General features: G+C 42.3%; 2 protein-coding genes across 2 annotated transcripts; one reads left to right on the top strand and one right to left on the bottom strand.

Annotated features, from left to right (window-relative positions):
* Window positions 1-1,265: 1,265 nt before the first annotated feature.
* On the bottom strand, window positions 1,266-8,360 carry PNO1 (partner of NOB1 homolog). The gene is made up of 7 exons (XM_071740216.1): window positions 8,160-8,360; window positions 7,899-8,048; window positions 3,776-3,859; window positions 3,140-3,200; window positions 2,541-2,658; window positions 2,020-2,090; window positions 1,266-1,545 (listed from the first exon to the last, which is right to left on the bottom strand). Exons 1-7 carry the CDS (start codon window positions 8,358-8,360, stop codon window positions 1,478-1,480), a joined length of 753 nt encoding a protein of 250 aa, XP_071596317.1. The 3' UTR covers window positions 1,266-1,477.
* Window positions 8,361-8,423: 63 nt separating this feature from the next.
* Window positions 8,424-16,727, top strand: DNAAF10 (dynein axonemal assembly factor 10). Its single transcript, XM_071740215.1, has 8 exons — window positions 8,424-8,747; window positions 9,758-9,858; window positions 10,927-11,057; window positions 11,530-11,631; window positions 12,917-13,032; window positions 13,378-13,512; window positions 14,877-14,974; window positions 15,708-16,727. Exons 1-8 carry the CDS (start codon window positions 8,559-8,561, stop codon window positions 15,913-15,915), a joined length of 1,080 nt encoding a protein of 359 aa, XP_071596316.1. The 5' UTR covers window positions 8,424-8,558; the 3' UTR covers window positions 15,916-16,727.
* The last annotated feature ends 10,916 nt before the right edge of the window (window positions 16,728-27,643 follow it).

The raw sequence follows: 27,643 nt of genomic DNA, 5'->3' as shown, positions 1-27,643 counted from the left end.
ACATTTTAAGACCGATAATGTATTTTTCTCTTAAAGGCACATCTGGCTTTGTTTGCTCTACATGTCCATATTGGATAAAATACCTTATTTTAAATCCTACTAAATTCAGAAGTGGATGGTGGTTTCAAAGCAAGACAAACAAGCTCCTAACCTTAATGCAGGTGGGGAATGAAAGGCAGCTTTTTTCTCAAGAAAAGGTCAGAGGCCTCTGCTGGTGAGAACCCTCCCTGTAACAGGTACATCGTTTACAGAAGCTGTTTGGTGTTGCTCTTTGTGGTGCAATTGTTTGAGCCTTTTGTGTGCCAATCTCTCCCTTTCTACTCTACTGGTATTGGTTGGTTATCAATATGCTTCTGCTTTAGGATAATGATTACATTACTTCTGTGTGTCTTGGCCTCTCTCTCTCCTCTTATCTTTCAATTGAGATAAACTACAAGCAGTGATAAATGGAAAATGTGCCAACCAGGTGTGTGCTGGGTGTTACCTTGAGCTGCTCAGAATGGACACACTGCCCTGTGTAGCTCAGACTGCTGAGAGCTGTGCGTTTAGGTAACTCACCAAGTTTTACATCTGGATTTTGTTGGATGAATCGTGTATTATCAAGTGCTGCACTGGCAGCTCACACTGAGAGAAAGCCTTATGCAACGTGCTAGTGGTTTTGATAATTTCATTTCAGTTTTTCTTAACAAACCTAAATCATTTTGCAAGACTGGGTGACAAACTTGGATAGCAGGGCCAGGAGAGAAGGACCCAACTTTGAGTCAAACTGGGAGTATGGCTGGGCTCTGCCATCTCTCTCCCTGCTCTGTTGCACACATGCCATTTGGAGGAGATTCAGCACTTTGCAGCCACATGTGCTCTGGTACACTGGCAAGTATTAAACCTGATAGCTCTGTCTTGCTAGGCTGCCCTTAGAGAATCAAAATAAAATCGGTATAGGTGCACGTTCCAGATTTAAGTTCAAATGCACTCTTTGCCTCATTATCTTACTCTTACATTATCTTACTGTCCCATCAGTAAGAAGAGATTCCTTGGGCAGCCTGAACATAGAACTCTGCATTCTGTTTGACTCTTCCTTATTCCATGACGGGGGGGGGGGGGATATGAACACTTAGCTATGCTGATCCCATTAGGCTCAAACTTTAAGGCTTTCCAAAATCCTCACAGCAGTTTCTTTAATACTTTCATATTCACAAAGTCAGTAATGAAGATTGGTTTTGTTAGCAGGTAAGTTTCAATAAAATCAGGTACTTGTTCTTCTGATATAGACACAACAATTTAAAATAGCTTTTAATGACTATACAAATATTGTGTTCAAAACAGACATGCTGTCTGAAATTGGACTGCACAGTCCCAGGTTTCTTCTGGACTTCTAAATCAAGCAGAAGACTGAGTGGGTGTTTAGCTCCAGGTCTCTTGTGCATACAGAAATCATGACTCCAAGCTGTAGCCCATGGTGGTGCAGCCTTCCTGTAGCTCAGAATCTTTCAGCTGCTCTGCTGGCCACTGCTCGAATATTCCCATAAACTTTTGATGGAGGACTTCCTGCAGAAGAAAATATAAATTTAGTAAGCCAGCAAACAGAAACAGGTGTCTTGATCTCATGTTTCTGTTAAAAGTGGATAAATAAGCCCATGGGACAGTAGGATGTTCAAGGTTAGTCACCTTGTCTGTTACTCCAAGAGCAGAGTTGAGCTTCTGCTCTTGGCATAGGTTGTCCCCTTTGGCTTTCTAGACAGTGCATTCAAAACAGCCCCTCAGGGAATGCTGCAGCTAAAGCAAAAAGTAGAAAATACTCCTATTGCACCATGGAGAGGGGTTTTAGAGCCAGAAACCAAGCCCCAGGCTCTATGCTTCTTCCTGAAACCTTTCTCTTACAAGCAAAAAGTCAACTCCCAGTAAACTACCTGCTCCAAGTGCAGGAGTGGACACGAGGGAAGACCAGACCCACAGAAAGCAGTTTCTCAGACTGCGAAATCTACTTATGTGTAATATAGAAAATTAGGTAACTGGATTTACCTAAAATTAGATTGCAGATTGCAGTTCGTGCCATTTTAATGTTCTGAAAAGATCCCAAAATATGAATTTTCCTGTGAAAAGCAAAGCAGCATTAGTCAACTGGAAAAAAACCTCAAGTTAGAGATGAATGCAGAATTTCAGTTCAGTGTACTAGTTCCTTTTCTAAATGTGCAAATAAATTTTAAAACTCTCAAAACCAGAAAACCTACAATGTAAATCCTGTACTTTTCTGGATACTTTTAAAATTAGTTAAAATTTGCACATTTAAGTGTAGGAGCTTTAAGAGTAAAATGTTGCAGGGTTGGTGGGATCAACCTGGATTATTCATTCACTAGAAAGAATTCTTGGGCTGTGCAGAACTGGCTCACTTCTAGGTGTGCTGGTGACATTGTTATCCTTAAATATTCAAACAGTTGGTGTTCATTAAAAGTAACAATTTGTCTACCCAATGCTCTATACCAGTTTTAAAAAATTCAACTTTATTTGCTCCTGGAAGAGGACATGGATTAGTCAGTACTTACGCATCAGCGAGAACAATTCGTGTCCTCGTTACGTTTTCTATAGTGAATTTTGTTTTTCCACCTTTGCCTGCTATTCTGCCTATTGCTCTTGACAGATGATCTCCTTTCAGAGGTTTAACTAGAACAAGAATAATGCACTCGGTGTAACAGCAGTGGTATTTCTGTAAAGCTTCCCTGGTTTGAGTCACTGGAAACATCATTCCAAGTAGACAAGAGAGCAGTTTTATTATAGATGAAATATACACATACCTAGATTCACCTCCTTCACTAGAAGTCTACTCCCAAGAGTCACAGTAGTGCACAGAACAATGTTTCCACTGCTTACTTCCCCCCCCTTGCTGTCAGGATAGTGGAGGAGGAACAAAGCCCCTTCCCTTTAGAAATGCAATGGTTGTATTCCCCTAAATGTTCCGTATCACTTTTAAGCTTAAAACAACATCTACATGGTGACAAGAAAAATGCATTAAATCAAAGTGAAATCAGGTTTTCCTGATCCCTAAGTGTAAATGGCAGGGGAGCAGAGAAGGAAAAAAAACACCCAGAAAAGTACAGACAGATGGTACACATGGCTACTCGAACACTGCAGCACAACTACTTACCATCTGTAACCTCAAATGACTCTAGGAAAAGATCATCTAATCTGATGAGAGCAAGAGCATCCTAAAATATTGAGAGATTTGTTATCAGCATGGGTATTACAGTACCACACAGCATACAGTGTGTGTATGACACATAATACAGTGTCTGTATTATACATACAGACATCCTGAGTAGTATTTCTCAACATATGGGACAACAGTGAGCTCTGGTTAGACCAGCTATTTTTTTCACTAGCAATATAAGCACTTATTTCTGAGGCAAATTGTTAACAATCACCCTAGACCCACCTGTACTGGTGATGTCAGTAATGGACAGCAGCAATGAGCAGCCCACACTATACTGCAAAAAGTGGTTTGGTTCTCATAAGTAAAATTGAGTTTTGAACAATCTTATTGACTGAGAGTACAGAAAAATGAACCATTACATTTATTTTCTTTATAATTTTAATTATGTGCTGTTTAAAGATTACCTTTTTATTCTGCATTATCTTAAGAAATTAGACTCCCACTCCAGTCACAATCTCAGAAAGCCACTTTAAGATTTTTATTTCTTCCTTACTCCAATTTGCAGAGAGGCCAAAGATGTCGTGCAAGCAAATTCAAGTAATCTCCCTGCTGAGCTGTTAGGACACTCACCTCTACTTGAAACCCAAGTATAAATGCTTTCACAAAATCAGCTGCTTTTGTTAGAGCACTGAGATCCTTTGTCTCTTGACAAGTCTGTAAGACAAGAAGTTACGTTTACAAATTAAGACCATGCAAGTAGAATCAGGCTGTGAAAAATCCAAGAGGTACAGTCTAATCATAAAAAAACAAAAAAAACCAAAACTGAGTTTGTGTTTTCCTAAAAAACCCAAGTTGTAAACCTTTGTGCTTCCTTATAATGTGGCACCTCAGCCATGAGAATGTACCTGCTACCAGAGCTTATGGGCTCTGGAGGGGAGCAAAAAAGAGAAGCTGCTGAAAATCGCCACCACCTGAGGAGAAGGATTTTTATGAAAAAAAAAACAACTACTCACAACAACAAAACAACCCCAAACCAAACTGCAACAGCAGAATAAAAGAAGGATGGCAGGAACAGCTTGAGGAGGCAGTTATTCAAATGACAGTATCCTAAAGGTGTTCTAGCAAGTGATTAGAAACATTGACAGGCTCTAGAAAATGTGCAACAAGAGAAACAAGGTAACCAACAAGGAGAGGTGTTTTGCTAAACTTTGTTCTTACCAACCACAAAGAGCGAGTGAGGGAGGCTAAGCTCAAGGGCAGCCTTGGTTGTAGTGACCCTTAAAGGGTGGAGTTCAAGATCCTTAGGACAGCAAGGAGGGCTCACAGTAACTTTACTACCCTTGACTTCAGGAGGGCTGATTTCAGCCTCTTCAGGGATCTGCTCAAGAGAGCGTAATGGAATAACATCCTGGAGGGAAGAGAGGCCCATGAAAGCTGGCTGATATTTAAGGATCACCTTCTCCAGGCCCAAGAGAGATGTGTCCCATCTAAGACAAAGTCAGGTAAGATATCCAGGATGCTGGCATGGATGAGCAAACAGCTCCTAGAAAAAAACTCAAGAAGGAAGCATACATAGGGTGGAAGCTAGGGCAGGTACCCTGGGAGGATTACAGAGAGGTTGTCTGAGCAGATAGGGATTAGAAGACTGAAATCCCAGTTGGAATAATAGCTCACTAGAGATATAAAGAGCAGTAAGAAAAGCTTCTGTAGGTATGCTGGGGAAAAAAGGACAACCAAGGAAAATGTAGGCCCTCTCCTAGAACGCAACGGGAGACCTGGCTACACAGAATATTGAGAGGGCTGAGGTTCTCAATGACTTCTTTGCATCAGTCTTTTCTGGCAAGTACTCCAACCTCATTGCAAAGGCCACAGCAGGTGAAAGCAGGGACTAGGAGCACAATGTACCCCGCGCTGTAGGAAGGAAGAGAACAGGTTAGTGACCATCTAAAGAACCTGAAGGTGCACAAGTCTCAGGGACCTGAGGGGTGCATCCACGGACCATCGTATCTGAGAGGCCCTGGCGGTCTGGTGAGGTTCCCATGGACTGGAAAAAAAAAGTAACATAGCCCCTATTTTTAAAATGGGGAAAAAGGAAGACCTGAGAAACTACAGGCTGGTTAGATCCTCCTGGAAAATCTGCTGGGAAACAGGGAAAATAAGGTGACTGGTGACAGCCATCATGGCTTCACTAAGGCCAAATCATGCCTGACCAATTTGGTGGCCTTCTATGACAAGGCTACAGAGGTGATGTGGCAGAGCAACTGATGCCATCTACCTGGACTTGTGCAAGGCTTGTGAAACTGTCCCACACCACATCCTGGTCTCCAGACTGACCAGACATGGTGGATAAGCAGTTGGTTGGATGGCTGCACCCAGAAAGTTGTGTCAATGGTTCAGTGTCCAAGTGGAGGCAAGTGACAAGTGGTGTTCCTCAGGGGTCAGTACTGGGACCAGTCCTGTTTAACATCTTTACTGGAGACATGGACAGTGGGATAGTGTATCCTCAGCAAGTCTGCTGATGATAGCAAGCTGTGTGGTGTGGTTGACACCTTAGAGGGAAGGGATGCCATCCAGAGGACCTGGGCAGGCTGGAGAGGTTGGGCAACCTAATGAAGTTCAACAAGACCAAGTGCAAAGTCCTGCACCTGTGTTGGCACAACACCAGACAAAGATACAGGCTGGGATGGAGAATGGATAGAGAGCACCTCTGAGGAAAAGGACTTGGGGGTGGTAGTAGATGAGAAGCTCTACATGAGCCACCAGTGTGTGCTCACGGCCCAGAAGGCCAACCACATCCTGGGCTGCATCAAAAGAAGTGTGGTCAGCAGGGCAAGGGAGGTGATTCTGCCCCTCTGCTCTTGTGAGACCACAGCTGGAATACTGCATACAGCTCTGGAGCCCCTAGCACAGGAAAGAATACAACTGTTGGAGAGGGTCCAGGGAAGGGCCAAAAAGATGATCAAAGGCTGTAGCAACTCTACTACAAAGACAGGCTGAGAGAGCTGGGGTTATTCAGCCTGGAGAAGAGAAGCCTCCAGGGAGGCCTTACAGCAGCCCACCAGTACCTGAAGTGGGCCTACAGGAAAGCTGAGGGGGAAGCTTTTTACCAGAGAAGGTAGTGACAGGACAAAGGGTAATGGTTTTAAACTGAAAGAGGGTAGATTTAGGTTAGATATTAGGAAAAAATAATTCACCATGAGGATAGTAAGATACTGGAATAGGTTGCCTAGGGAGGCTGTTGATGCCCCCTTCCTGGGGCTGTTTAAGATCAGGTTGGATGAGGCCTTGTGCAACCTGGCCTAATGGGAGATGTCCCTGCCCACGCAGGGAGTGCTTGGATCTTGATGATCTTTAAGGTCCCTTCCAACCCCAACCATTCTGTGATTTAGAACAGAAACAAATCAAGCTCATCTATCAACAAGTGTTAGGAGTGTTTTAAGTTCCATACTTCTCCCCCCTCCCAACAGGGGCCACAGGATTTGCTGCCAGGAGACATTTTTTAGCTCATGTTCTGAAGCTGAGCCAAAGCACTCCTCTGCTATCAGCAAGAAACTCTGCACATCTGCTTTTACAGAACCTAACAGGGACAACCTAGCGCAGTCTTAGGAACTGCAAGAAAAACAAAGCTGGAAACAATAATTAAAGAAGCTAATTATGTAAAGGTCTGGAATACGGAAAAGGTGTTCTGATGTGTCCTTTACAGCTTCCACATCATGTCAAAGAAGTGACAGAAACTTATTTCAAAGTTTTCAGTCATTTTATAGTCATGATAGATACAGGCAAGATGAAGTTGACAAGATGAAGAACTAAACTACCTGCTTTTAAACTGGACATTCCATATCAAAAAGCAGTGTTAAAATTCCAGGTTTTTCACCTGCAGCTTTTCAGTGGAACTGCAAGGTTCTTGATCTTCCCTACCTTTCCCTTCAAGTTATTTCTAGAAAGGGTAAGTAAGGGATAGGTCTGTCACCTTTCTTCTAGTTGCTACCACCAAACTTGTGCTACGATTTCAAGGCTAGGAAGCAAAATTACTGTTGGTGACTGTATTTTCACCATTGTGTTGTAAGATCTCACACATCAACATTACTAATACAGCAACTCATGTCAGACATAGCAGGACCTTTTGATATACACTCAGAAACAGATAGGTTTAATATTTCAGAGAGGGGATAAAGAAGAACGAGCATCTACAAGACTTACAACTATACATCTATACCCTAAGCTATTTCAGTGCAATCCAGTAAAAACACAAGCTATTAAACTACAGGCTTAGTTATGTTCTGCCACAAACAGAAGCTAATAGAAACTTCAGTGGCCCCCTCAAAAGACACTGTTAACTCAAACTTGTCACATAAGTACTTAGTAGCCTTGAAGAGCATTCCAAAATCATGCCTAACACACAGACTACGATTCTTCTTTATTCTCAACTATGTAATTTTCTCCTATAAAAACTAAAAAACCCCACCAAACCAAACAACAATCCACCAGCCTACACTGGCCCTTTCCAGAAATCATAAACGCTTTTTAATTATTTGCACTAACTACTTGCTTCTAAGCAATAAGTGCCAGGTTTGATTTTGATTCCCAGACAGAGTTTTCCAGCTGGGTGAGGCTAGGCCGTTCCCATGTTCCCAAGAATTCCGGGGGATGCAGGACGCTTCCCCGGTCTCTGACACGCGGAACACGCACACGCAGGAAGGGCGCTGGGTTTCGCGTAAGCTAGGAAAGCAGGAGGAGAAGGAGCTGCTCTTACCTTGATTTCAACGTTTCTCGTTTTCAGATTAAACCTGATTTGAAGCTGCAGGTGCTCTACGATGGGCGTGTAGATCTTCATCCAGTTCTCCTTTAACGGGGTGTACCTGTTGGACGGCACGGGAATCTTCCGCATTTCGCCTTTTCCGACCTAGCCGGGGTAAAAGGAGTGGTGAGACGAAGGAAGGCCGAGAGCCCGACGCTGTTCCGGGAGCCAGAGGTGCTCCTCAACTTCCCGCAGCATGCCCGGCGCCATGCGTACCCCCAGCGCCTCGGCGGCCACGGGCGGGAAGACCGGCCTTTTGCTAGGCCGCGGTTCCGCCGTGTCCATGGCGGTCCCCGCCGCCGTCTCATCCCCGCCCGCGGCCGCCCGACGCTTCCGCCGGTTCCGCTTGGACAAGACGCTGGTGAAGCCGCCGCCATCGCCCCCCGCCGCTGCCGCCGCCGCGGTCTCGGTCTCCATGGCGGCGGCCGAGGAGAGCCGTTAGAGAGGCTCGCGCGGAGGGGGCGGCGGTTGCAGCGCGAAGCCACGTGCCTGTCTACCACAAGCCGGCGGAAGGGAACCCCCGGCCTCTTCCGCCCCGCCCCGCCCGCTCCTTCCCCGTTTCCTGAGGTGCCCGCCGCGGTGCCGGAGCACGGGAGGGGGTTCCCGGTGTCGGAGATGTCGTCGTCGGGGATGGAGGGGCCGCAGCTGGTGGTGCACGTACAGCAGACGCTGAACTACACCCTCTTCGACTGCAAGTGGGTGCCCCGCAGCGCTCGCCTCCTCTGCCTGGGCAGCGCCGCCCGCAGCACCGGCGTCCTGCAGCTGTACGAGCTGCGGGGGGGGCGTCTGGAGCTGCTGCGGGAGGTGAGCGGGACCGGGGTGCGGGGAAGAGACCGGGGGGAAGGAGCGGGGGAAAGAGACTCAGGGGTAAAGGGCGAGGAGGGTGACCAGGGGTGTGGGGCGGGGGGGCGGTGTCCTAGCAGCAGCAGGGGAGCGCTGGGAGCCTCGGGGGCCGGAGATGTCGGCCCTCATCCCGCTGGGGAAGGGAGGCGTTTGTCCGTAAGCTATCGGGATTCGTCAGAGGGGGGGGAAAAAGAAACCTAATTGGAAGAAATCCACGGTATGGGGCCTGTTTTGCGTGTTAAATTTGCCAGTGCCGTAACTCGCGTCGCTGCGTTTGCTTCCGCTAGCCTGGTGTTCGTTGCCATGGTAAAGCCGGAGGCTCTTGTGTTTGTTCTGTTTGGTTGTGGGGTTTTTTGGTTTTGTTTTGTGTTTCTTTTGGGGGGGTGGTGTTGTTTTTTTTTTTTTTAGTTAGGTTGTCGTCTTATACTTAATTATTTATTTCTTAACCCAAACTGACCTTTGAAGATTTGCTAATTTTCAGGGCTAACAGAGCCTTGGGTGCGCGCACGCCCGCAGGGGCGGCAGCGAAAATAATGTCTCGGTTAACGCAGTTCTATGGGGAGGTGCCGAGGCGGTGAGAGCGGCTGCACCCTCCCCGTGGTGGGGGTCATTTGGGCCCCGGGGGGAGCGGGGACTCCTTCCGCCGTGTATTTGCCAATCAGTAGGCACAGCAGCCTCAGGGTATCGCTGCTTCAGCCCAGCACGCTGAGGTGAGAGAGATTTTTAAGAACATTTAACTGCAGGCTCTGCTGTTCTGTGCACCAAGAACGAACCAAAAAGCATGCCTTGCGTTTTTCATAGCAGTTTGTGATTGTATTTTACACCAAATATCCTACATGCATTTCGCTGAAATCTGCCACCCGTGGACTCTCCAGAAGCTTCTGCGGTTGTGTTGGTTTTTCCTATGTGCTGACACACAATGTCTCTCTTTTTTTTTCTTTTTCTTTTTTTTTTTTTTTAAAAAAAAAAAGCTTGAAAAGGCTAAACCTATAAAATGTGGAACTTTTGGTGCTACATCTCTGCAGCAAAGATACCTGGCTACAGGAGATTTTGGTGGAAACCTTAACATATGGTAAGCACACATGTTCTTTCAAGGCTTTTTCATTTGATGTCTTATGTTTCTGTCAGAACTGGTGTTTCTGTACCTGGCTAGCTTTTGTATAAAACACTCTGTGCTGCGTGTGGTTGTGACCCACTTATAAGCTATTCTGGCTACTGTATTGGAACAAGGCTGTAAAAACCAGGGAGATTCTGCAAAATGGTTTAATTCACTACTGCGTTATTTGGTGTGCAGCTACAAAAACCTGTTGAAGTTCTCTAGGTCCTCTTCTGAAAAGTGGCTTTTCAACAGATGCATGACCGTAAATAGAAGGTTATGTTCAACCAAAATTTGATTTCTAGATTAATTACATATTTTTAACCTTGAAATTGTAGGTGTTCTTTCAGGCCCCTGAATGATTTGTATAATTAATTTGTGTAGTTAATTACAAAATAAGGTTAGAATGTCAAAAGGGGGTGATGGTGTTATCATTATTTATTATTCCTTTGCTAAGGAGCTGTTGATTATGTTTTGTTGGAATAATAAAAATACCATGGATTAGTTACTATTTAAGAGAGGTTTAAAAATTTAACTTTACTAAAATCAAAATATAGTTCTGACAGATTCTTGAAAGATGAGATTCAGTGGGAAAGAACTGTGAAACCCACAGATGGATGCAACTTTCATTTGAAGAGGGGCAGTCAGCTAGGTGGGGATCAGTTAAAAAGGTCGTCTTACATATGTACTGAAAGTAAAGTTAATTAGAGCATTTTGATGTGTAGCGTGATTAATTTTGAGCCCAATGTAATAAACTGGGTTTATTACAACTTAACAGCAATTTAAGGGTTGCTGTGGTGAATCCCACAACTGCCTTTACAAACAGGGAAGTCCAGAACTAATCAAAAACTTGCAGACCAGCCTAAAGCAGTAGCCAAAGAAGAAATGGAAAAATGACTTGTGGTTCAGAATGGTGATAGTCGTATTTTTTTCCCACTGTTAATCTGAGCGTATATAATTTGTGCCCAAATTTGCTCTCATTTTATATGAAGCCTGAGTGTCAAGGAAAATGCCATATTATCTGTTCTTTTCTTTCTTGCCTAGGAACTTAGAAGCTCCTGAAATACCAGTGTATTCTGTGAAAGGTCATAAGGAAATCATAAACAGTATAGATGGTGTAGGTGGCTTAGGAATTGGGGAAGGTGCACCAGAAATTGTGACTGGCAGTCGAGATGGTGAGTTAGTGAACTCTAAGTCTTTTCAGTTATTCTGAGGCAGTAGTCTGCAAGCTTTGATGGCAGGGAGCAGTCTGCCATCTGAACTAGTTACAAATCTCTTGCAACTGGTTCATCATATGCTGTCTTTTGAATCTTGCTTGGGACAAATTTTCCCTCATTTTTTCAGAAGCTGTAGATAAGCAAAAGATACTCTTGTCACTGAGAAGGGGACAGAAGGAACACAAAACAGAATAAATGCAAAGTACCAGCTAAAGAAAATCTATCCTTAACAAGTACTTTAGCTTTATTTCTGGGTTGTTTGTTGTGGTTTGTTTTTTGGTTAATGCATTAAGAGCAGCCTGGTTTTCTGGGATTGCAAGAGATGCTCCTGTGTTTTGAATGATAAGGTTGAAAATCAGAGGTCTTTCCTGGGAAGATGAATGCAATGTGACAGTGTATCCATAATTCAAAATCTGCTTTCCTTTCACAGGCACTGTGAAGGTATGGGACCCAAGGCAAAAAGATACTCCTGTCGCTAATATGGAACCTGTACAGGGGGAGAGCAAAAGAGATTGCTGGACAGTAGCATTTGGTAATCTATCAGAGCCCTCTAACATGACTGTGCTTTAAATATTATCAAAGTGTTTCAGAATGTTATGGAATAGTTTATTTTGCATGGTATAGTAGGTGTTGCTTTTCCGTGTTGTCAAATTTATGTGTTTAATTTGTTTTTCAAAAGAAGCCAATTTTATGATGTCTGGGTTTTAAACATATCACTTTAGGTCAGTCATTTCACAGATGAGCTGTGCAACCTTTATTTCTATGCCAAGGAATAAAACAAAAAAACAAACAGTGTATCCAGCTGCACTGTCCTGAAGGAGTAAATGCTGCAGTGCACAAGGAACCAGTATGCTGTTGTAGCATAGTTCCAACTATCAAGCATGAAGGCATTAATTTGAGAAGATCCTTGAAGCTAAGAGCTAATCAAAGACAAAAGAGATGCTTGGCGTGTGCTCTGTGTTTTTGCTTTGGAGACAACAAGCTGTTTGTTTTACACAAGCTGCTATGTCTGGATTAGCTCCACTTTTGTCTCCAGAGTTAGGGAGAGAGTTTTATGAAGTGCTAATAAGTGCAGGGAATTTAATAACAAGATTGATAATAAGGAGAGGACATTTCCTAGAAACGTGTGACTGTTAATGCCCATTGCTATTGATGTTTTTATATTATGCTTTAATGAACAGAGAAAAAAGTGTTGTCATTTTTTCTTTTGAGTCACTGAAGCTTCAGCCAGGGCCAGGTTCATCTGTGCTACATGTCCTAGGATGACTTCTTTCAGACACTAATGTGCCTTCTTGATCCTGTCAGCTGAGAGTTTTTGCAGGCAGCCTTCTGCATCTCTCTAGGAAGGGCCATAGCAGCACTCAGGGCCTCTCTACAGGCTTGTGTCTGTACAAGAGCTGCCTTGTATTCCTGACATTTCATGCTTGAGAGGCTGGTTGAGAAACTGCTGAACTCTTTCCACCATGGTGCTGTAGTGCTGTCTGGTGGGCATGGTTTATGGCAGATGAAGATTTAGAGAAGGAATGTACTTTTATAGATTTATAAGCACAGTGTGCAGTACTTGTACTGCCTAAACCCCACAGACTTTAGCAGGGCGAATAAGAATTTTGTTCGTATTTTTAAAAGAAAGACTACTTCAGAACCTGTGTTTTCTGTACTTTTCAGGTTTGAAAAACAGGCTGTTCATTAAATCTTAATATCCCAATAGTAATATTTTTCTGGCATAAATATAAATTGAAATTGCAGGCATAGGAGGCTTGAAATGTACAGACTGAAGAGAGTTTCTATATTTTGATTAATTCTTTCTCCGTGTCTAGGCAATGCTTACAATCAAGAGGAACGTGTTGTATGTGCTGGATATGACAATGGGGACATTAAATTGTTTGACTTAAAAACCATGTCACTACGATGGGAGACAAACATTAAGAATGGGGTAAGAAATAATAGAAGTGTTTGTCATTCCAGCTTCTGTGCAGGATGAAAAAATTCAAAGGACTGTGTCTGTCTAAAATTTACCTGGAAGACATTTCTGCTCAGATTGTACCAAGAACTTGTTTTAAGTTCACCAAATTGTACCCCTCAAGTTCTTGGACTCGACAGCGTTGGTTATTTTCAGTGGACTGATGCTTTCATATGATTTTGTGATTTCCAAATTGGTGGTGATGTCATTGTAAAGATAACCAATGATTAATATGTATTTACAAATCACAAAAACTCCTTGGGTTTTTTTAGCAGTGGCTAAGTTTCAAGGCTGCATGTAATTTTTTTCTGTTTCCAGGTTTGCAGTGTGGAGTTTGACAGAAAAGATGTAAATATGAACAAGCTAGTGGCCACATCACTTGAGGGAAAATTCCATGTTTTTGATATGAGAACTCAGCATCCAACCAAAGGTTTTGCTTCTGTTTCAGAGAAGGTATGGAGAGACAAGAGAATTTCTTAGTAAGAGACAAACGTTTTGTATATATGCAAAGTACTACAGGTCTAAAACTATTGGTTCTGATAGGTAATAGATGCCCAGGATACTGGGGGCAAAGCTGTGCAGTAGCATGGCTGCTGTGACCCCAGGTGCCAGCAGTGCATCCAGCTGCCAGCGCTTATGTGGGCTTCCTCCCTTTTATAACCTGATATTTGGGCTTCTCTGGTCTCTTGGTTCTGTTGAACTTGCTCTTCAACAGCTGTGCCCCTGGTCTGGGACTCATGTTTATTGGGGACCATATTAAATTGTGATGAGCATGCAAATCCAATCTTAAATGCATTCCAAAATGAAGCGTGCCCTTTGCCATCGCCAGACCTTATGTGAGAAACTGAAATCATTATTTTTCTTCAGAACCAGGCATTTTTTCATTGACTTATTGGGAGTGAGTGAAGGAGAGTGGCCTGGAGGCTGTTAAATATGGAGAACTCTTTATAACCTTTTCTCTTCCATCTGTGGCCACCGTCTAACTCCTTCACAAAGAAGTATTAATTATTTTTTAATTGATAAAATCTTATGATAATTAGAGAAAAGGAACTTCTGTGGTGAAGTTCTCCAGTAGTTCCCAAATCAGAAAAAGCTGAGTTTTAACTTAATATCTTTTTTTTTTTCTATACCACCGTTCAAAGCAGAGATGTTGAAGTGCTTTGACTACATAAAAGTATCTACTGAATTAGTGTGTGTAATAATAAAAATGTGAAAATGGAATGTTATCTTTCCTCCACTGCATTTAAGACCTTTGCATATGGAGATATATAAGGTCAGAGTATGTGTGTTGGGTTTTTCCTCTGATTTCCATTGCTCTGTGATTTGCTCTGTGCTCTGTCTGAGATTTAAATTTATACAGTAGATTGCTGTATGACAGTATATTCCCTTCTGCTGATGATGCTGAGAGATGTCAGACAGTGAAATCTGTCAGTGATCACCTAAGAACCTGGGAATCTTGTTCTAGAGCAGTTCCAAAAGACAGGCTTATGTGTAGCCACCTTACCACTCTTTAACCTTGCTCACAAGGCCAGTCCCAAAGATGCTGAAGTTCTAGTGAGTGGTGGCCTTGGCAGGGCTCTTGCCTTATCCTTGCAGAAGAAGGGGGTGCACAAGAGGCTTGACTTGGCTTCTTCTCTGTGGGAACTGGCCACTCCTGGGGCAGCGGGTCACAAGGAAGGAAAGGCAGACATTCCAGTATCCACTGTGGGAAGGCTGCGTTCTCTTCATACAAGTGATTGCTGTTCTAAGATTCTACAACTTTTGTTGTGAAACTCGTCCATAAGTGACTTCTATGCAATGCTGATTTTTGTTATTAGGTGCAAAAATCTACCATATGGCAGGTTCGGCACCTACCACAGAACAGAGATATATTTATGACAAGTGGAGGAGCTGGGAGCCTTCATCTCTGGAAATAGTAAGTGATCACTCTCTAACCTGCAAGAGGAGGAACAACAAACCAACCATTTGATGTTTTAAAAAAGAATCTTCCTGAAAATGATGTGTGGAGTTTGCTTCCAACCTCAGAATACCTACTTAAAATTCTTGCTTACAAATGCAGTAGAAAGGATGATTTCACTGTCAGTACTTGATCTGGAATTTTTAATTAATCCCTAAAAGAACGTGACAGTAGTATAGATTAATTTTGTCTTTGTCAGTTTCCTTAACATAATCAAGATCTAATTATATCCTTGGATAACAAGATGATAAATGGAAGAAAACTGATTTCTTAGAATTTTTCACATGGTAGCTGTTATGTCTAAGAATACTGGAAAGGTAGGCATTTAACAGTTCTTATGTTTACATCTCCTTATGTTACATAGCAAAACAATTTAATCAGTCACCCTAAATGCTGTAAAATAAGGTCACTGAGTTTCAGAGGAATAGCTAAGGTGAAATTTTCTTGCCTGTGGCAGAAGTCAAAAAACTGAGACGTGTCAGAATCCAAAACTTCCTGCCTCATTTTTTTTCTTTCATGAAATATTTACAAAGTATGCTCCGTGGATATAGCTGGATATGATTATTCATTATTTTTAAGACACCTATTTTCCTTATCTAGAGAACAGAGAAAACGCTTTTAAAATAAAGCAGATAATGATGTCTCTGTATCTGTAAATTCTAAGCATGTGTTCTATTTTTCTTATTGCCAGTGAGTACCCAGCTCAGCGCTCAAAGAAGGATTCTGAAGGAGCCGAGATGGGGGTGGCAGGTTCTGTCAGCCTCTTGCAGAATGTGACTCTGTCAACGCAGCCGATTTCCAGCCTAGACTGGAGCCCTGACAAAAAGGGACTCTGTGTTTGTGGTGCCTTTGACCAAACTGTCAGGGTGCTTATAGTTACCCGGCTTAACAGAATTTGACAGGAAAAGTAGAATTTCTCATAAGAAAGCAGTATAGTTTGCTGTAGTCTGTAAACAGAGGAGGTAGAGTCCTCTTGATTCTAACTTAATTTCTCCATTATTAAAGCTGGATTAAAGACATAGAAACCAGATCTTTCTATTGAAAGTTTAGATACATGCAGTTAGAGATGTTCAACTGATTATGCCAGAATGACTTGAAGTTGCCTGGGCACAAAACTTCTACGTTCTAGAAATGTGAAATTACATTTAAAATAAAATGTGCCTTTGCGTAACCTGTAATTTTAGAAGTCACTTTTAAATTGCTTGTGTTCAGTTGAATCACAATGCAAATCTGTTCACACTTGTTAAATGGTTTGGTGTTTTTATATGTAGTATCATCTGTATGCATTCTTGTGATGGAAACTACCATATATTCCCTCACAGAAACTCTTTGAGTTACTGACTATATTAACTAGAATGCTTGTTAAAGTGACTTAGGATTCTCTAACACATTATAGAGACTATAATGAATGCTGAAATATTCAGGTTTAACGGAGTAAGTTTTTTATTGAAATTATTCTGTTGAGCAAAATGCACTATTTTATTACTTTCGTTTGGTCTCATAACAAGTTTTGATGTTCTGTTGGTTTTATATCTGTTTGTAACTTTGTATTCTACAAATAAAACTATTTGGGAGTGTTATGTTAATACAAAGCATATTATTTAAACATCCAGAGATATGGAGCATGAATGTAGTTGTTTATGTTTACAAGAACAGTGTGCAGCACTTAGATAAAAGTTAATAAATCCTGCAGCAAAAGTCAAAAAACTTACATCTACTGTGGAAAAACTTTATAAGGTAGCCAAAGTACTGTCTTCTTTTTTTCTTTTGTCTTTTTCATTTTTTTATTTAAAAAAAGGTCTTTTGTTTAAAGGTCTTTTTTGTTGTTGTTTTTTAAAGGTCTTTTCCAACCCAAACCATTCTATGATTTGGTATTTCTTCAAAACCTGAAGTGACAAGATAGCTTAGTGTCCAGTAAACTGTGACACTTTGTTACTGTAATCTCACCTCAACTTCTCTTTGCAATTCCCCTGATCTCCAATGTGGTTTCTCTTCTGATTTTACCACTGTGTGCTGCTGCCTGTTCTTTTTAACAGGGACATCCAGTTACTTTCCTCTATCTGCAGAGGTGTATGGTGGGGGCTTTCTTAATTTCAGTAAGCTCCAATGAATTAATTTGTCTGTGGTTAGCTTTCAGCTGACTGCTTTTTTGCATATGCAAGTTTCAGATAAAAGCATTTACTTTTTCTGAAAGCAGACTGTGATGGGAAAGTGTTGTCTTTGTTTAGCTTAACAACCGAAAAGCCCCTGGGGGTCCATTTGCAAAGAACCTCGGTTTTCATAGAACGAGGAATTGCTGCCTGAGGTGAGTCACCTGTTGCTGGGTCAATCCTTCCAGGGGCTGCTCCTGAAAATTAGAGGCTGCGCTGCAGAGAGAGGCCCCAGTGCGTTATGTCTGTACTGGTCCTGCCACCAACTGGCGTCCCAGCAAGATGCAGGAGGAAGAGAAATCGGCCAGTTCTCAAGGTTAAGGTAAAGCGGCAAACGTGAAGAAGCGCGGATACTGCAGACAGCTGAAAGCACAAGAAGAAACTGGGTTGAAAGGAGAGGTGAGGAGCTGTAGCTGAATGTGGCACTTTGTGATGTTCTCAGGCTCAGATTTTTTTTCTTTGGTTTAAGATTCCAGCTAAATAACAGTAAGTTAGAACTATCCTTTTTAACTCCTGGCTGTGTTAATTGATTACACCAGTTGAGGAAAAAGAAATGGCACTTTTGGGTAGAAAGGGCTCACAGGCTCTTAAGCCTTGTGGAACAGATAAATCATTAATGCTTTTGTAGCAGAGAGGGGCCAGCAGGAAAATGCAGACTGTAAACCCAGAGTGTCTGTGGAAGTTCATGGGTTTGGTAGGTCAGTGATCCCCAGCTCTAACCTGCCTTCAAATTTAGGTTCTTGTATCTAGGGTTCAGCAAGGGGCCAGCAGGGATGAAAGCACAGTAAGGGAGAGTAACAAACTGGGACTGAAGCTGTAGCAAAAGTTTATTTCCAGTAAAGCAGCCCTTAGGTTTGGACCAGTGCGAATTTGTCCCCCTCTGAGGGAAGTTTCTTGCTTGGCACGGAGAAGGTGCCCCGGCATGTCTGGAACCATGGGGATGCCCTGGTGAGGAAGGTTGCCATTGCTGTGGGCAACCACCAGAGCTGCAAAGGCTGAGCCCATAATTTCAAGATCCTTGAGCAAGGGTTAATGAGGTCTGTCCATCTGTCAGAAATGTGCTGTGCTGACCTTGGATGCAGGTGTTGAAGCCTGGCAAATAAATGGCAGGTTGTGTAGCGTGTTAGTTGTAGCATGTTAGGTCTGCAAGTACTCTTTCAAGGAATATAGGCTAAATATTTGGTGAAAGCCAAAGATGTATGAGATCCAGATGGCTTCTATGAAGACTTGATGGTTTGCTTTCAAATGTAATATTGAATATATGATTTTTTTTTTTTTACACAAGCAATTCCAGCTGCTTGTGTACATAATGCTGGGAGCAGTCTGAAATTATTTTAAATGTTGTCCCTCTTAGGGTGCACCCCAGCAGAATGGAGTGGGGGAACTGCTCTGCAATCTTGGCTGCAGTTTGATTTGAAAAGCAGGGGGCATGGAATTGAAAGAATCCATTCAAGTGCTTTGAGTCTAAAATGCACTGTTCAGAGATGGCCTCCATTAGCTGTGTGCTCTAAATAAAATGTACATGCTGAAAGGTATGCTGGGCAGTGGAAATTTGTGGAAATATGTTTTTTCTCCAGTAATTCTGAGTCAAGCCCAGAGCAAGGGAAGGAAAAGCTCTCTCTGTATAGATACCTGTGATGTACAACAAAGATACATAACAAAGGATTCTGAGTGCAGGACAGGGCTCTTGGTGGTATTTTTATTACATACTTGGCCTGAAGCATAAATGTCCCTTCCTTATACAAACAACTCCACAGAGAGCTCATAATGAGCCTGCACGATGGTGATAGAAATTAGAGCAAGAACTAATACCACCTCTTAAAGCTCCAAGGGCCTCCAAAAGATAAAATGTGTTTTACCTCTGAATACTTAGTTTTCTGATTAATTTTATTTGTTGTTTTGAAAATGAAGGAAAGACTTTCTCTCATGAGTAGCTGGATTCATAAAAATGCATGATGGCTTTCATGGCAAGAGTTTGCAAAAAGCTAAGAGCTGGAGGAGAATACAGGTGAATGGTACAGCTGCCCTTGTTCAGGAAAGGTAAGTGACTGTATCTGTGTACCTAAAAAATGAAAGATAGTTACTAGCTGGAGAGAAGAGCTCTTGCTAGTGCCTGTACTATGCTGTATCTCCTCAGCAGATTGGATTTCTGCTTCACCCAGGCTAAACAAGAAACTTAAGCAGACCAAAATTTGCCTGTGGCAGCCTAGCCTGCTCTATTTATAGTCCTTCCCCCTCTTGCAGAAGACTGGCACCTTGCCTCTGCAGCCTGGAGGCTGAAGAACTAAACTGTGTTCTAAATAAAATTGTAATGCATCAGAGAATAAATGTACAGGGCCAAATCCTCTCTGACACAGCACTGAGGCACACTCTGGAAAACCCCTGCCTCCCACAGGGCCAGGGATTGAAATGTGCTACCCAGTTTTATGGCTCTGCTGTGAGTGACCACGTTTGACAAATATATCTGCTTGGCAGCTATCTCTTGTTTCCTGTGCAGACCATCCATGTATGCTTACAGAAGAGAAAATTCTGTTTATGGGCATGACTGCAGCCAGAATATAGGTATGTGTTATGAAGTATTTCTTTACTTTTTTTTTTTTTCCAGGTGTTGCCCAAATCCCCAGCTATTACAAATCAGATTTTTTTTTTTATTATCGACATATTTACTTTGCTCTTCACCATACAGGTCCTTAGAGACTACAGTTCTCCAAGGTTTCTGTGCAGGTAGTCTATACTTGGCCTAAATAGTTTTCATCCCCCCGAAAAAATAACTAACAAAAAAACAACCAACAAAATTACTGACAGCTTAGGCATGACTTGGGTTGAATTTTAAACAAAGGAAATCATCAAGCTGTAGAACAGCTAAGGTTGGAAGGGATGTTAAAGGTCATCTAATTCCAACCCCCCTGCATGGCAGGGACACCTCCCACTAGATCAGGTTGCTCAAGGCCCCATCCAACCTGGTCTTGAACACTTACAGGGAATGGGCAGCCACAACTCCCTTGGTCAACCTGTTCCAGTGTCTCACTACCTTTACAGGAAAGAGTTTCTTCTAATGTCTAACCTACATCTACCCTCTTCAAGTTTTAAACCATTGTCCCTTGTTCTCTCACTACACACCTGTGCAGAAAGCCCCACCCCAGCTTTTTTGTGGCTCCCTTTCAGATATTGGAAGGTTGCTATAAGGTCACCTCAGAGTTTCCTCTTCTCCAGGCTGAACAACCCCAACTTCTTTAGCCTGTATTCAAAGGGGAGGTACTCCAGCCCTCTGATTATTTTAGCAGGTCTCTTTTGGACGTAGTCCAGGAGTTCTTTTTATGCTGGGGATTCCAGAATGGACACAGTACTCCAGGTGGGGTCTCAGAAGAGCAGAGTAGCGGGGGGGAATCACTTCCCTTGATCCGGTTGTCTCTGCTTCTTCTGATGCAGCCCAGGACCTGGTTGGCTTTCTGGGCTGCAAGTGCACATTGGCAGCACCAATGTGCACATTAAGACCAGTGCACATTAAGCTTCTGGTCCATCACTACCACCCAGTCCTTCTCCTCAGGGCTGCCCTCAGTCTTTTCCCAACCTGCATTTGTGGGATTGCCTCAACCCAGGTGCAGAACCTTGCACACGGCCTTGTGGAACTTCATGCAGTTTGCAAGAGCCCACTTCTTGAGCTTGTCAGTGTCCCTCTGGATGGCAAGTAAGAGAAGTTCTAATTCTGCATGGGAAGCTACAATACAGTGTGCTGTCAAGGTGGGTGAAACATCACCTATTGTCTCTGATTTTTCCAAAGTTCAGCTATAAAAAAAGCCATCATAGAAGAAAGGACTGAGGAAAAATTAAGTAGCATGCCAGCATTTAAGAATTTAGCCAACAAAGTTTTTATTCCTTGCTGGCCTTTTTGGGATGACCAGTATGGTCACAAGCTATGCCAATTGGTCTCTGAGACAGAGAATAGGTCTGTCACTATTTAGTTTACTAATGCAGCTACAGCCTCTGGGACAGATTCGTCTGCTCCAGTTTTCTCTACTTCCAAGAGATCTCATCTATCCTGTCTGTACTCCCTGCCTCAACAATGTTAGTAAACCTTCAGTCAGTATCTCCATGTCTGAGCACATGCAGAGAGAGAGCTGAGCTGCGCTGCAGAACCATGTAGAGGCACCTGGAAGTTCCCTCCTTTGTTGGCTCTGGTAGCCTGGACAGAATGCACAGAATGGGGTTCCCTTCCCAGACCAATGGCATCTTCCTCACTTGTCAGTGTGCAATAAACCACTTGAAGCTGCCAACCTCTCCAGGTATTTCCTGATCAGGACATTGCATCCTGACCTTCTTAAACGTGGCAGTGAAGATGTTTTTCATTGCTATGAAAAGACCATCAAGAACAAGCACAGGCAAGGTTGCTTGGAATTTTAAGGTTATGAGACATTTAAGACATTTGCTGAACACATTGTGGATATGTGGGCTGCAGAATAGCAGTGAAGTCCACAGAACCACTCAGCAATCAAGACCTGATGTGACCTTTTCTGTAGCAGTGATTCAGAAATAGTAGCTCAGCCTGTTTACCAGGATATGTTGTATCAGTTGTCTACCCTTAGACTGACTGTTACAGTTTTGCAGTTGAAACTACTCTTTCTTCCAAGTAAATTTCTGGTTAAGTCTCCAAGTCCCAGCTGCTTCCAGTTCCTTTTCCTATAGGTAGGGGCTGTTTAAGTTCAAACCCAGCAGTGGCACTATTTGTGATTCAGAGAACATCAAGGATCTGATTTTTCTGTGCAAACACTTCCGTCAACAGAGAAATGCTACTTTATCCCCCACTTTGCTGAGGTGTGAGTGTCTACAAGTAGCACAAAGCCTTAACTTCTTATTTGCAGATTTGGTGGGAGGGCTGCAGCCTCTTGCCCCTGTGCACCTCTCCTCCTACAGGTGTAGCTGTTTCTGCCTCTGGCTGTGATGGGATGTTTCTCCTGCCTGTCTTGCATCTGTCTACCAGAAATAATCCAACATAGCAATGTCTTCCATGTACTAAGGGCTTTTTCCTCCTGCTCTCTTCATCTTTTGTCTTTTGCTTATCTTACAGGATTTCTGAGACAAAGACAATCTTCTTTGGAGTATTTCCAGCTTGGAGTACTGTGAGGGTCAGGTTTTTAGGCAGCCTTTCAGCAACAATTAAAAATAACAGTAAAATGCAGGTGCAGCTAATGAAATCAGTTCATTGCATCCCATGCTAAACCTTTCATCTTCTGACTCATCAATCTTCCTGCAGAGATGACAGAATCTCTCCTTCGTGTGTGTTTCTGGCATAGCTCAATCAGGCAGAACTTTGCAGCCTGTTCAGCAGATGTGGGTAACAGAGCCTTCCTGCTGCCTTGCAGAAGTGAACAGTGGCACAGACCTGTGGCATCTTCATATCCGGCAGTGTTTTCCCTTCCTGACATTCACATTCCCTTCCTCCCACATCCGGCTGTTGCAGAGTGTACAAGATACATAAGAACAACCACACTGGGTTAGACCAAAGAGCCTTCCAGTCCTGTATTCTGCCTCTTCAGAGGCCATGTGCAGATAAAGGAATATAAAAAATCCCCTATAAAATAATTGCAATTTGTGTCCTAAGTTTAATCATAGAATCATAGAATCCTAGGGGTTGGAAGGGACCTCGAAAGATCATCTAGTCCAACCCCCCCTGCCAGAGCAGGGCCCCCTAGAGTACATCGCCTAGGAACGTGTCCAGGCGGGTTTTGAATGTCTCCAGTGAAGGAGACTCCACAACCCCCCTGGGCAGCCTGTTCCAGGGCTCCGTCACCCTTACAGTAAAAAAATTTTTTCTGATACTCAACTTGAACCTCCTATGCTCCAATTTACACCCATTATCCCTTGTCCTATCACTGGTCACCACTGAGAAAAGCCTAACTCCATCTCCCTGACACTCACCCCTTACATATTTGAAAACATTGATGAGGTCACCCCTCAGTCTCCTTTTCTCCAAACTAAAGAGACCCAGCTCCCTCAGCCTTTCCTCATAAGGGAGATGCTCCACTCCCTTAATCATCTTAGTAGCTCTGCGCTGGACTCTTTCAAGCACTTCCCTGTCCTTCTTGAACTGAGGGGCCCAGAACTGGACACAATACTCCAGGTGTGGCTTCACCAATGCAGAATAGAGGGGGAGGAGAACCTCTCTTGACCTACTAACCACACCAATTTACTCCTAAAGTTGTTCTAGACTTCCTGCTAAAATGAAGCTGCAGCAAAAAATGTATGGTTCTACTCAATTTATGAAGAGAAGCTAGCAAGTGAGAATGGTGCAATGCTACTGCATTTAGAAATAAACCTCAATATCAAAAAAGACTTACTTCCACAATCTTAGTGAGAAAGACAGCTATAAAAAAATTATATCTTTGCACACTAATCGTAAGAAATGCAATCTTAGAACAGTATCAGAACAAATACTCTACATGTGATAGATTGCTTTCAATTTATTTTTACAGTTTCCATATATAAATACATATAACCTAATAGATATATCTACATTCAGCAAATAATAAAGCTTTATATGTAAAGTAACCAGATATGGTACCCAGCACTTCACCACATCCTGTCATTTAATCTAGTTGGCATGAACACAAGCTCTTTTGATCTGTGCTAACTATCTTTATCTCAGTGTAGATCTCATCCTCTCTATCTGTTATGTTAAAAAAGCTTTAATCAGAGGGTTTAAGCTAGTCTTATTGAATTATATTACTTTTCCTCTCTAAAACAAAGCTACATCAAGCTCAGTTTCCTTCTATGTATATCTACATCTGTATTTTGATTAGGAATGTTATGTTCTCAAGAGGGAAAAGAGTCTGTGTTTAGTAGGTATAAATCATTCTAATTTAATTTGAGTGCAGAAAAAAAAAAGATTTCCAGAGCATTTTAACAGAAAGGTGAGTTTAAGTTCACCTGGTCTTAGGCTGCCACATACCCCCTCCACAAGTCCAGCAGTGTCACAGCATGGAAAATTTTGGAAGTTATGCTTCTTTTCCACTGTCCTAAGTGCCACTGCTTACAGTTATTTTTACTTCCCTGAAGATGGGAGACATCCCTGTGGGTTAGCCTCAAGATTCTGTTCCCCTTCTTACCCTATCTAGTGGTTGGGGCACACACCTGGCAGCCAGATATCTTGGGCTCTCTTCCTGGACCATCCGTCTTGTAATAGATCACTGCAAACTCTTAATTCCTGCCTGGCCTTCCCACTCATATATCCCCGTATATATCTGGTCTCTGTAGATTACAGGCAGTGACATAAGTTACCATAAACATGCCACTGAGCCAGGCAGCTGCCTCTAACTGTCCTTTTGCAAGTATTTGTCTTCTGATACATCAAAGGATTCATCAGGTAATCATCCCTCTTTCACTGAGAGGCAAGTGCACATGTAAGCAGGCAGGTACTGGGTAGCAGATGGATGTTCACACTGCAGCTTGCTCCTGCTACACCCTCTTCTGGTAACTTGCTGGTCCACCCGTAAATCAGATTGCAAATGCACTAGATTATATTGCAAAGAATCAGGCTTCACAATCAAAAAATGCCTGTCCCAGAAATGCCATGTGTGGCTGAGGCCCTTCAGACATAAGTGTACTGCGCATACAAAGATCTCCCGAGCTGGTCTGCTTGCTCTGACCTGGGTTTTAAAAGGCAAAGTCTCATACTCTGCTTTTTGATGACTGGCTGTGACTTGACTTTAAATATGCCAGGCAAGGAACTGTCATGAAATGGTCTGCAGCTTAGGTAATACAGACCAGCTCACTCCTGAGACAGTTTAAAATGTATTGTTGTGCAAGTTTAGGCAAATGTATGGTAAATGCAAGTAACAGACTGACCAGAGGCAACACAAATTTTCAGTTTAGTTTCAATACAGTGTAGCTGTATTACCACTGACAATCTCATTTAACTCTGCATTGGTGAAGGATTTTCAGCATCGTTGCCAGACATCTAGAGGTTTCAAATAGAGACTGACAGTTTAAATAAGGATGTTCTCTGTGTTTGACTGTACTGGCTTTCTAGTAATTGCTAGAAAGGGCTAATGGTGGACACATGATAGAATTGTCTTAGAAAGGTTGAATTATTTAATGAAGTATCTCTGTTGCGCTTACTAAAACTCATATTAAAAGGGAAAAATAGTGCACTTACTGTCAGAAACTGGACTTGCAGACAAAGCAATTCTATTGCTTTATTTTCTCTCTTAGGATCACTGCAGATCCCTATTACAACCACTCGTAATTGTAAGCTGTTGTTCCGCCAATGATTCATTAGCACTTTTGTTAGAAACAGCTTCTAGCATCCTTCTTTGTATTCACACTGGATTCACAGCAGAAGAATTTGGCTATTTTTTTTCTTAATCTTGTCTTCTATATGGGCATCTCCAAAAGCTTTCTCAGGGGTATTGCTTCTGGGAGATGTAATTGTCATAGCTAGTTTGTAAAATAGGCTGTGATGCTTTGCATGACCCAGGCTGTAAGCATCATGTTTCCAGTGAGGTCAAGACTACAGTGTTAGGCCTCCATGCCTGCTCTGCAAAGAACATTGACCCCACAGGAGTCAATACATAGTATGTACAATGAACAAGATAGATCATAATAAAGGAGTCATTAAGTTAAAGATGTCTGCCACTTTGGTTGCTCTGGAGAAAATATTCAGGACTTTTTCTGTTGTTTTGGTAATTATAGGGAAAAAATCAATAATCACTTATAGGCCTCTCAAATGATATGGCTTCCATTAAGTACTGGATGGCAGTGTAGCTTTTCTTTTTGTACAGATATCCATATATAAAATGATATTATACTTTCAGAGTGGCACCAACATAAAACGATTGAATTATATGAGCTATATTTCAGTCAGATTTTGGCTGAGGTAAATGCAAATCCTTAACTCCTCACTCTCTGCTCTTGAAAACCAAACAAGCAACGCAGCTACTTTAAGCAGAAAACAAATACTTATACCCCTAGCAATCCTCTGAGTGAGCTGCCTCAAAAAACTCCAAGACCTATGGCACTCAGTACAGGAATTCCAGTTAACTGACCAAAATTAAAATCTGTAGTTTGGAGCTAGCAGCGAATCTGTAACAAACGTAAACCACTAGAAGGAGACAGAGAGCCACACTGCATGATCATGTAATTGAGTCCAACCTGTACTACATTAATGTTATATGCAGTTACAATCTTCTACAAACAGAGCTGGCTGAATCTGAACATTGATCAGCATGTGTTGCATTCTCTTTTGATCTCGTAATTTAAACAAAATATTTGGTTTAGGAAATACGATTCTGGCAGAAATTTCCTACCTAACATTTGGTAAATCAATTAGTCTATCAACTTCCCTCTCTGTATTTCCCGACCTGTGGTATGTGATTATTGAACAAAGAATTAACTAAACAAATGCCAAGTGGTCTGAGGTCCTGATAGACACTTGGCAGACTGGAAATGCAAAGTATTATTTTATTTAAGAGTTCAGGTCTTGCTATTTCTACTTCCACTATCCTTCAGACTGTTACATATCTGAATTTTATAAAAGAGTTATTCCTCAATTCCCTTTTACTTAAAATGCATGATTCTGTAGCTATATTAAAAATGAGCAAGATAAAACAATTAAAACAATGTTTTTTGAAAATAAGGTTATGAAAAATTCAGTGCAACAGTACATTATTACACTAAAATATTAGCAGACAGTGGGGTTACAATTTCCTGCTTCAGTGGTTCTGCTGTCCGTAGGTGTGTTCTCACACACTGTCAGAAGACTCTTAAAGAATCCCTGTGTTTGCTGCTTTCATAAAAATATACTCTGTTATAAAAATAATTATTGCTTTTCAGCCATTTTCAGTTGAAACTGAAAACCTAAACCTCTAAATCTCCTGAAGGAAAAGGAGATGACAAGATGTAAACGAGTAACCACTGCATCTGAAGTTCTTTAGATATGCTTCCAACTGCATGTAAGGAGACTCATATTTGCAGTTCATACTGATTTAATTAGAACAGACATAGTGTAGTAGTTAGATGTAAACCAACTCATTAAAAGGAAGCTCACATTTGCAATACTTTAAATTGCATTGGAGGCACAGAGAAGCATACCGGAGCTAGATAAGACCACAAATTTCTATTCCTGTTCCCCCTACGAATACACTCTTCCACTTTCCTTGGCCTTGACCCCATCCTTCTTCAGCCTGGACCTGTTTTTTTTCTCTTCCTTGAGAAGCCCTGATGCTGAATAAGCCAGCTCAGCACATTCCCCTCAGGCAGCCAGCCATGACTTTTTCAGCCACTTCTGCATAACCTAGAGTTGGGAATAGGCCCTCTTCAGCCACACTGAAGGGCTCCAGTGATCCTATCTTAATCTGCCTTGGAGGGGATAGATTTCAGTCTTCAGTCACAATAAGCTTCAGACAAGCTTGTGAACAGAAAGGAGCTGAAAGAGGTCTCTGGCTATGAGTGCCAATACTTTTGATGCAAATACCGAGTTGTG

Source organism: Heliangelus exortis, chromosome 3 (assembly GCF_036169615.1).
Source record: "Heliangelus exortis chromosome 3, bHelExo1.hap1, whole genome shotgun sequence".
Classification (NCBI taxonomy): domain Eukaryota; kingdom Metazoa; phylum Chordata; class Aves; order Apodiformes; family Trochilidae; genus Heliangelus; species Heliangelus exortis.
The sequence above is the reverse complement of the archived record's forward strand: the minus strand, read 5'-3'. Positions and strand labels throughout refer to the sequence as shown.

What these genes read in the sequence shown, in the direction of transcription:
- PNO1 (XM_071740216.1), bottom strand. Translation starts at nt 8,360, where the DNA reads ATGGAGACCGAGACCGCGGCGGCGGCAGCGGCGGGGGGCGATGGCGGC. An exon ending in TGGCCGCCGAGGCGCTGGGG is followed by an intron (nt 8,049 to 8,159) that starts GTACGCATGGCG and finishes TACCCCGGCTAG; the next exon opens with GTCGGAAAAGGCGAAATGCG. An exon ending in GTCATTTGAGGTTACAGATG is followed by an intron (nt 2,659 to 3,139) that starts GTAAGTAGTTGT and finishes TTCTTGTTCTAG; the next exon opens with TTAAACCTCTGAAAGGAGAT.
- DNAAF10 (XM_071740215.1), top strand. Translation starts at nt 8,559, where the DNA reads ATGTCGTCGTCGGGGATGGAGGGGCCGCAGCTGGTGGTGCACGTACAG. An exon ending in GTCTGGAGCTGCTGCGGGAG is followed by an intron (nt 8,748 to 9,757) that starts GTGAGCGGGACC and finishes AAAAAAAAAAAG; the next exon opens with CTTGAAAAGGCTAAACCTAT. An exon ending in TTGCTTCTGTTTCAGAGAAG is followed by an intron (nt 13,513 to 14,876) that starts GTATGGAGAGAC and finishes TTTTGTTATTAG; the next exon opens with GTGCAAAAATCTACCATATG.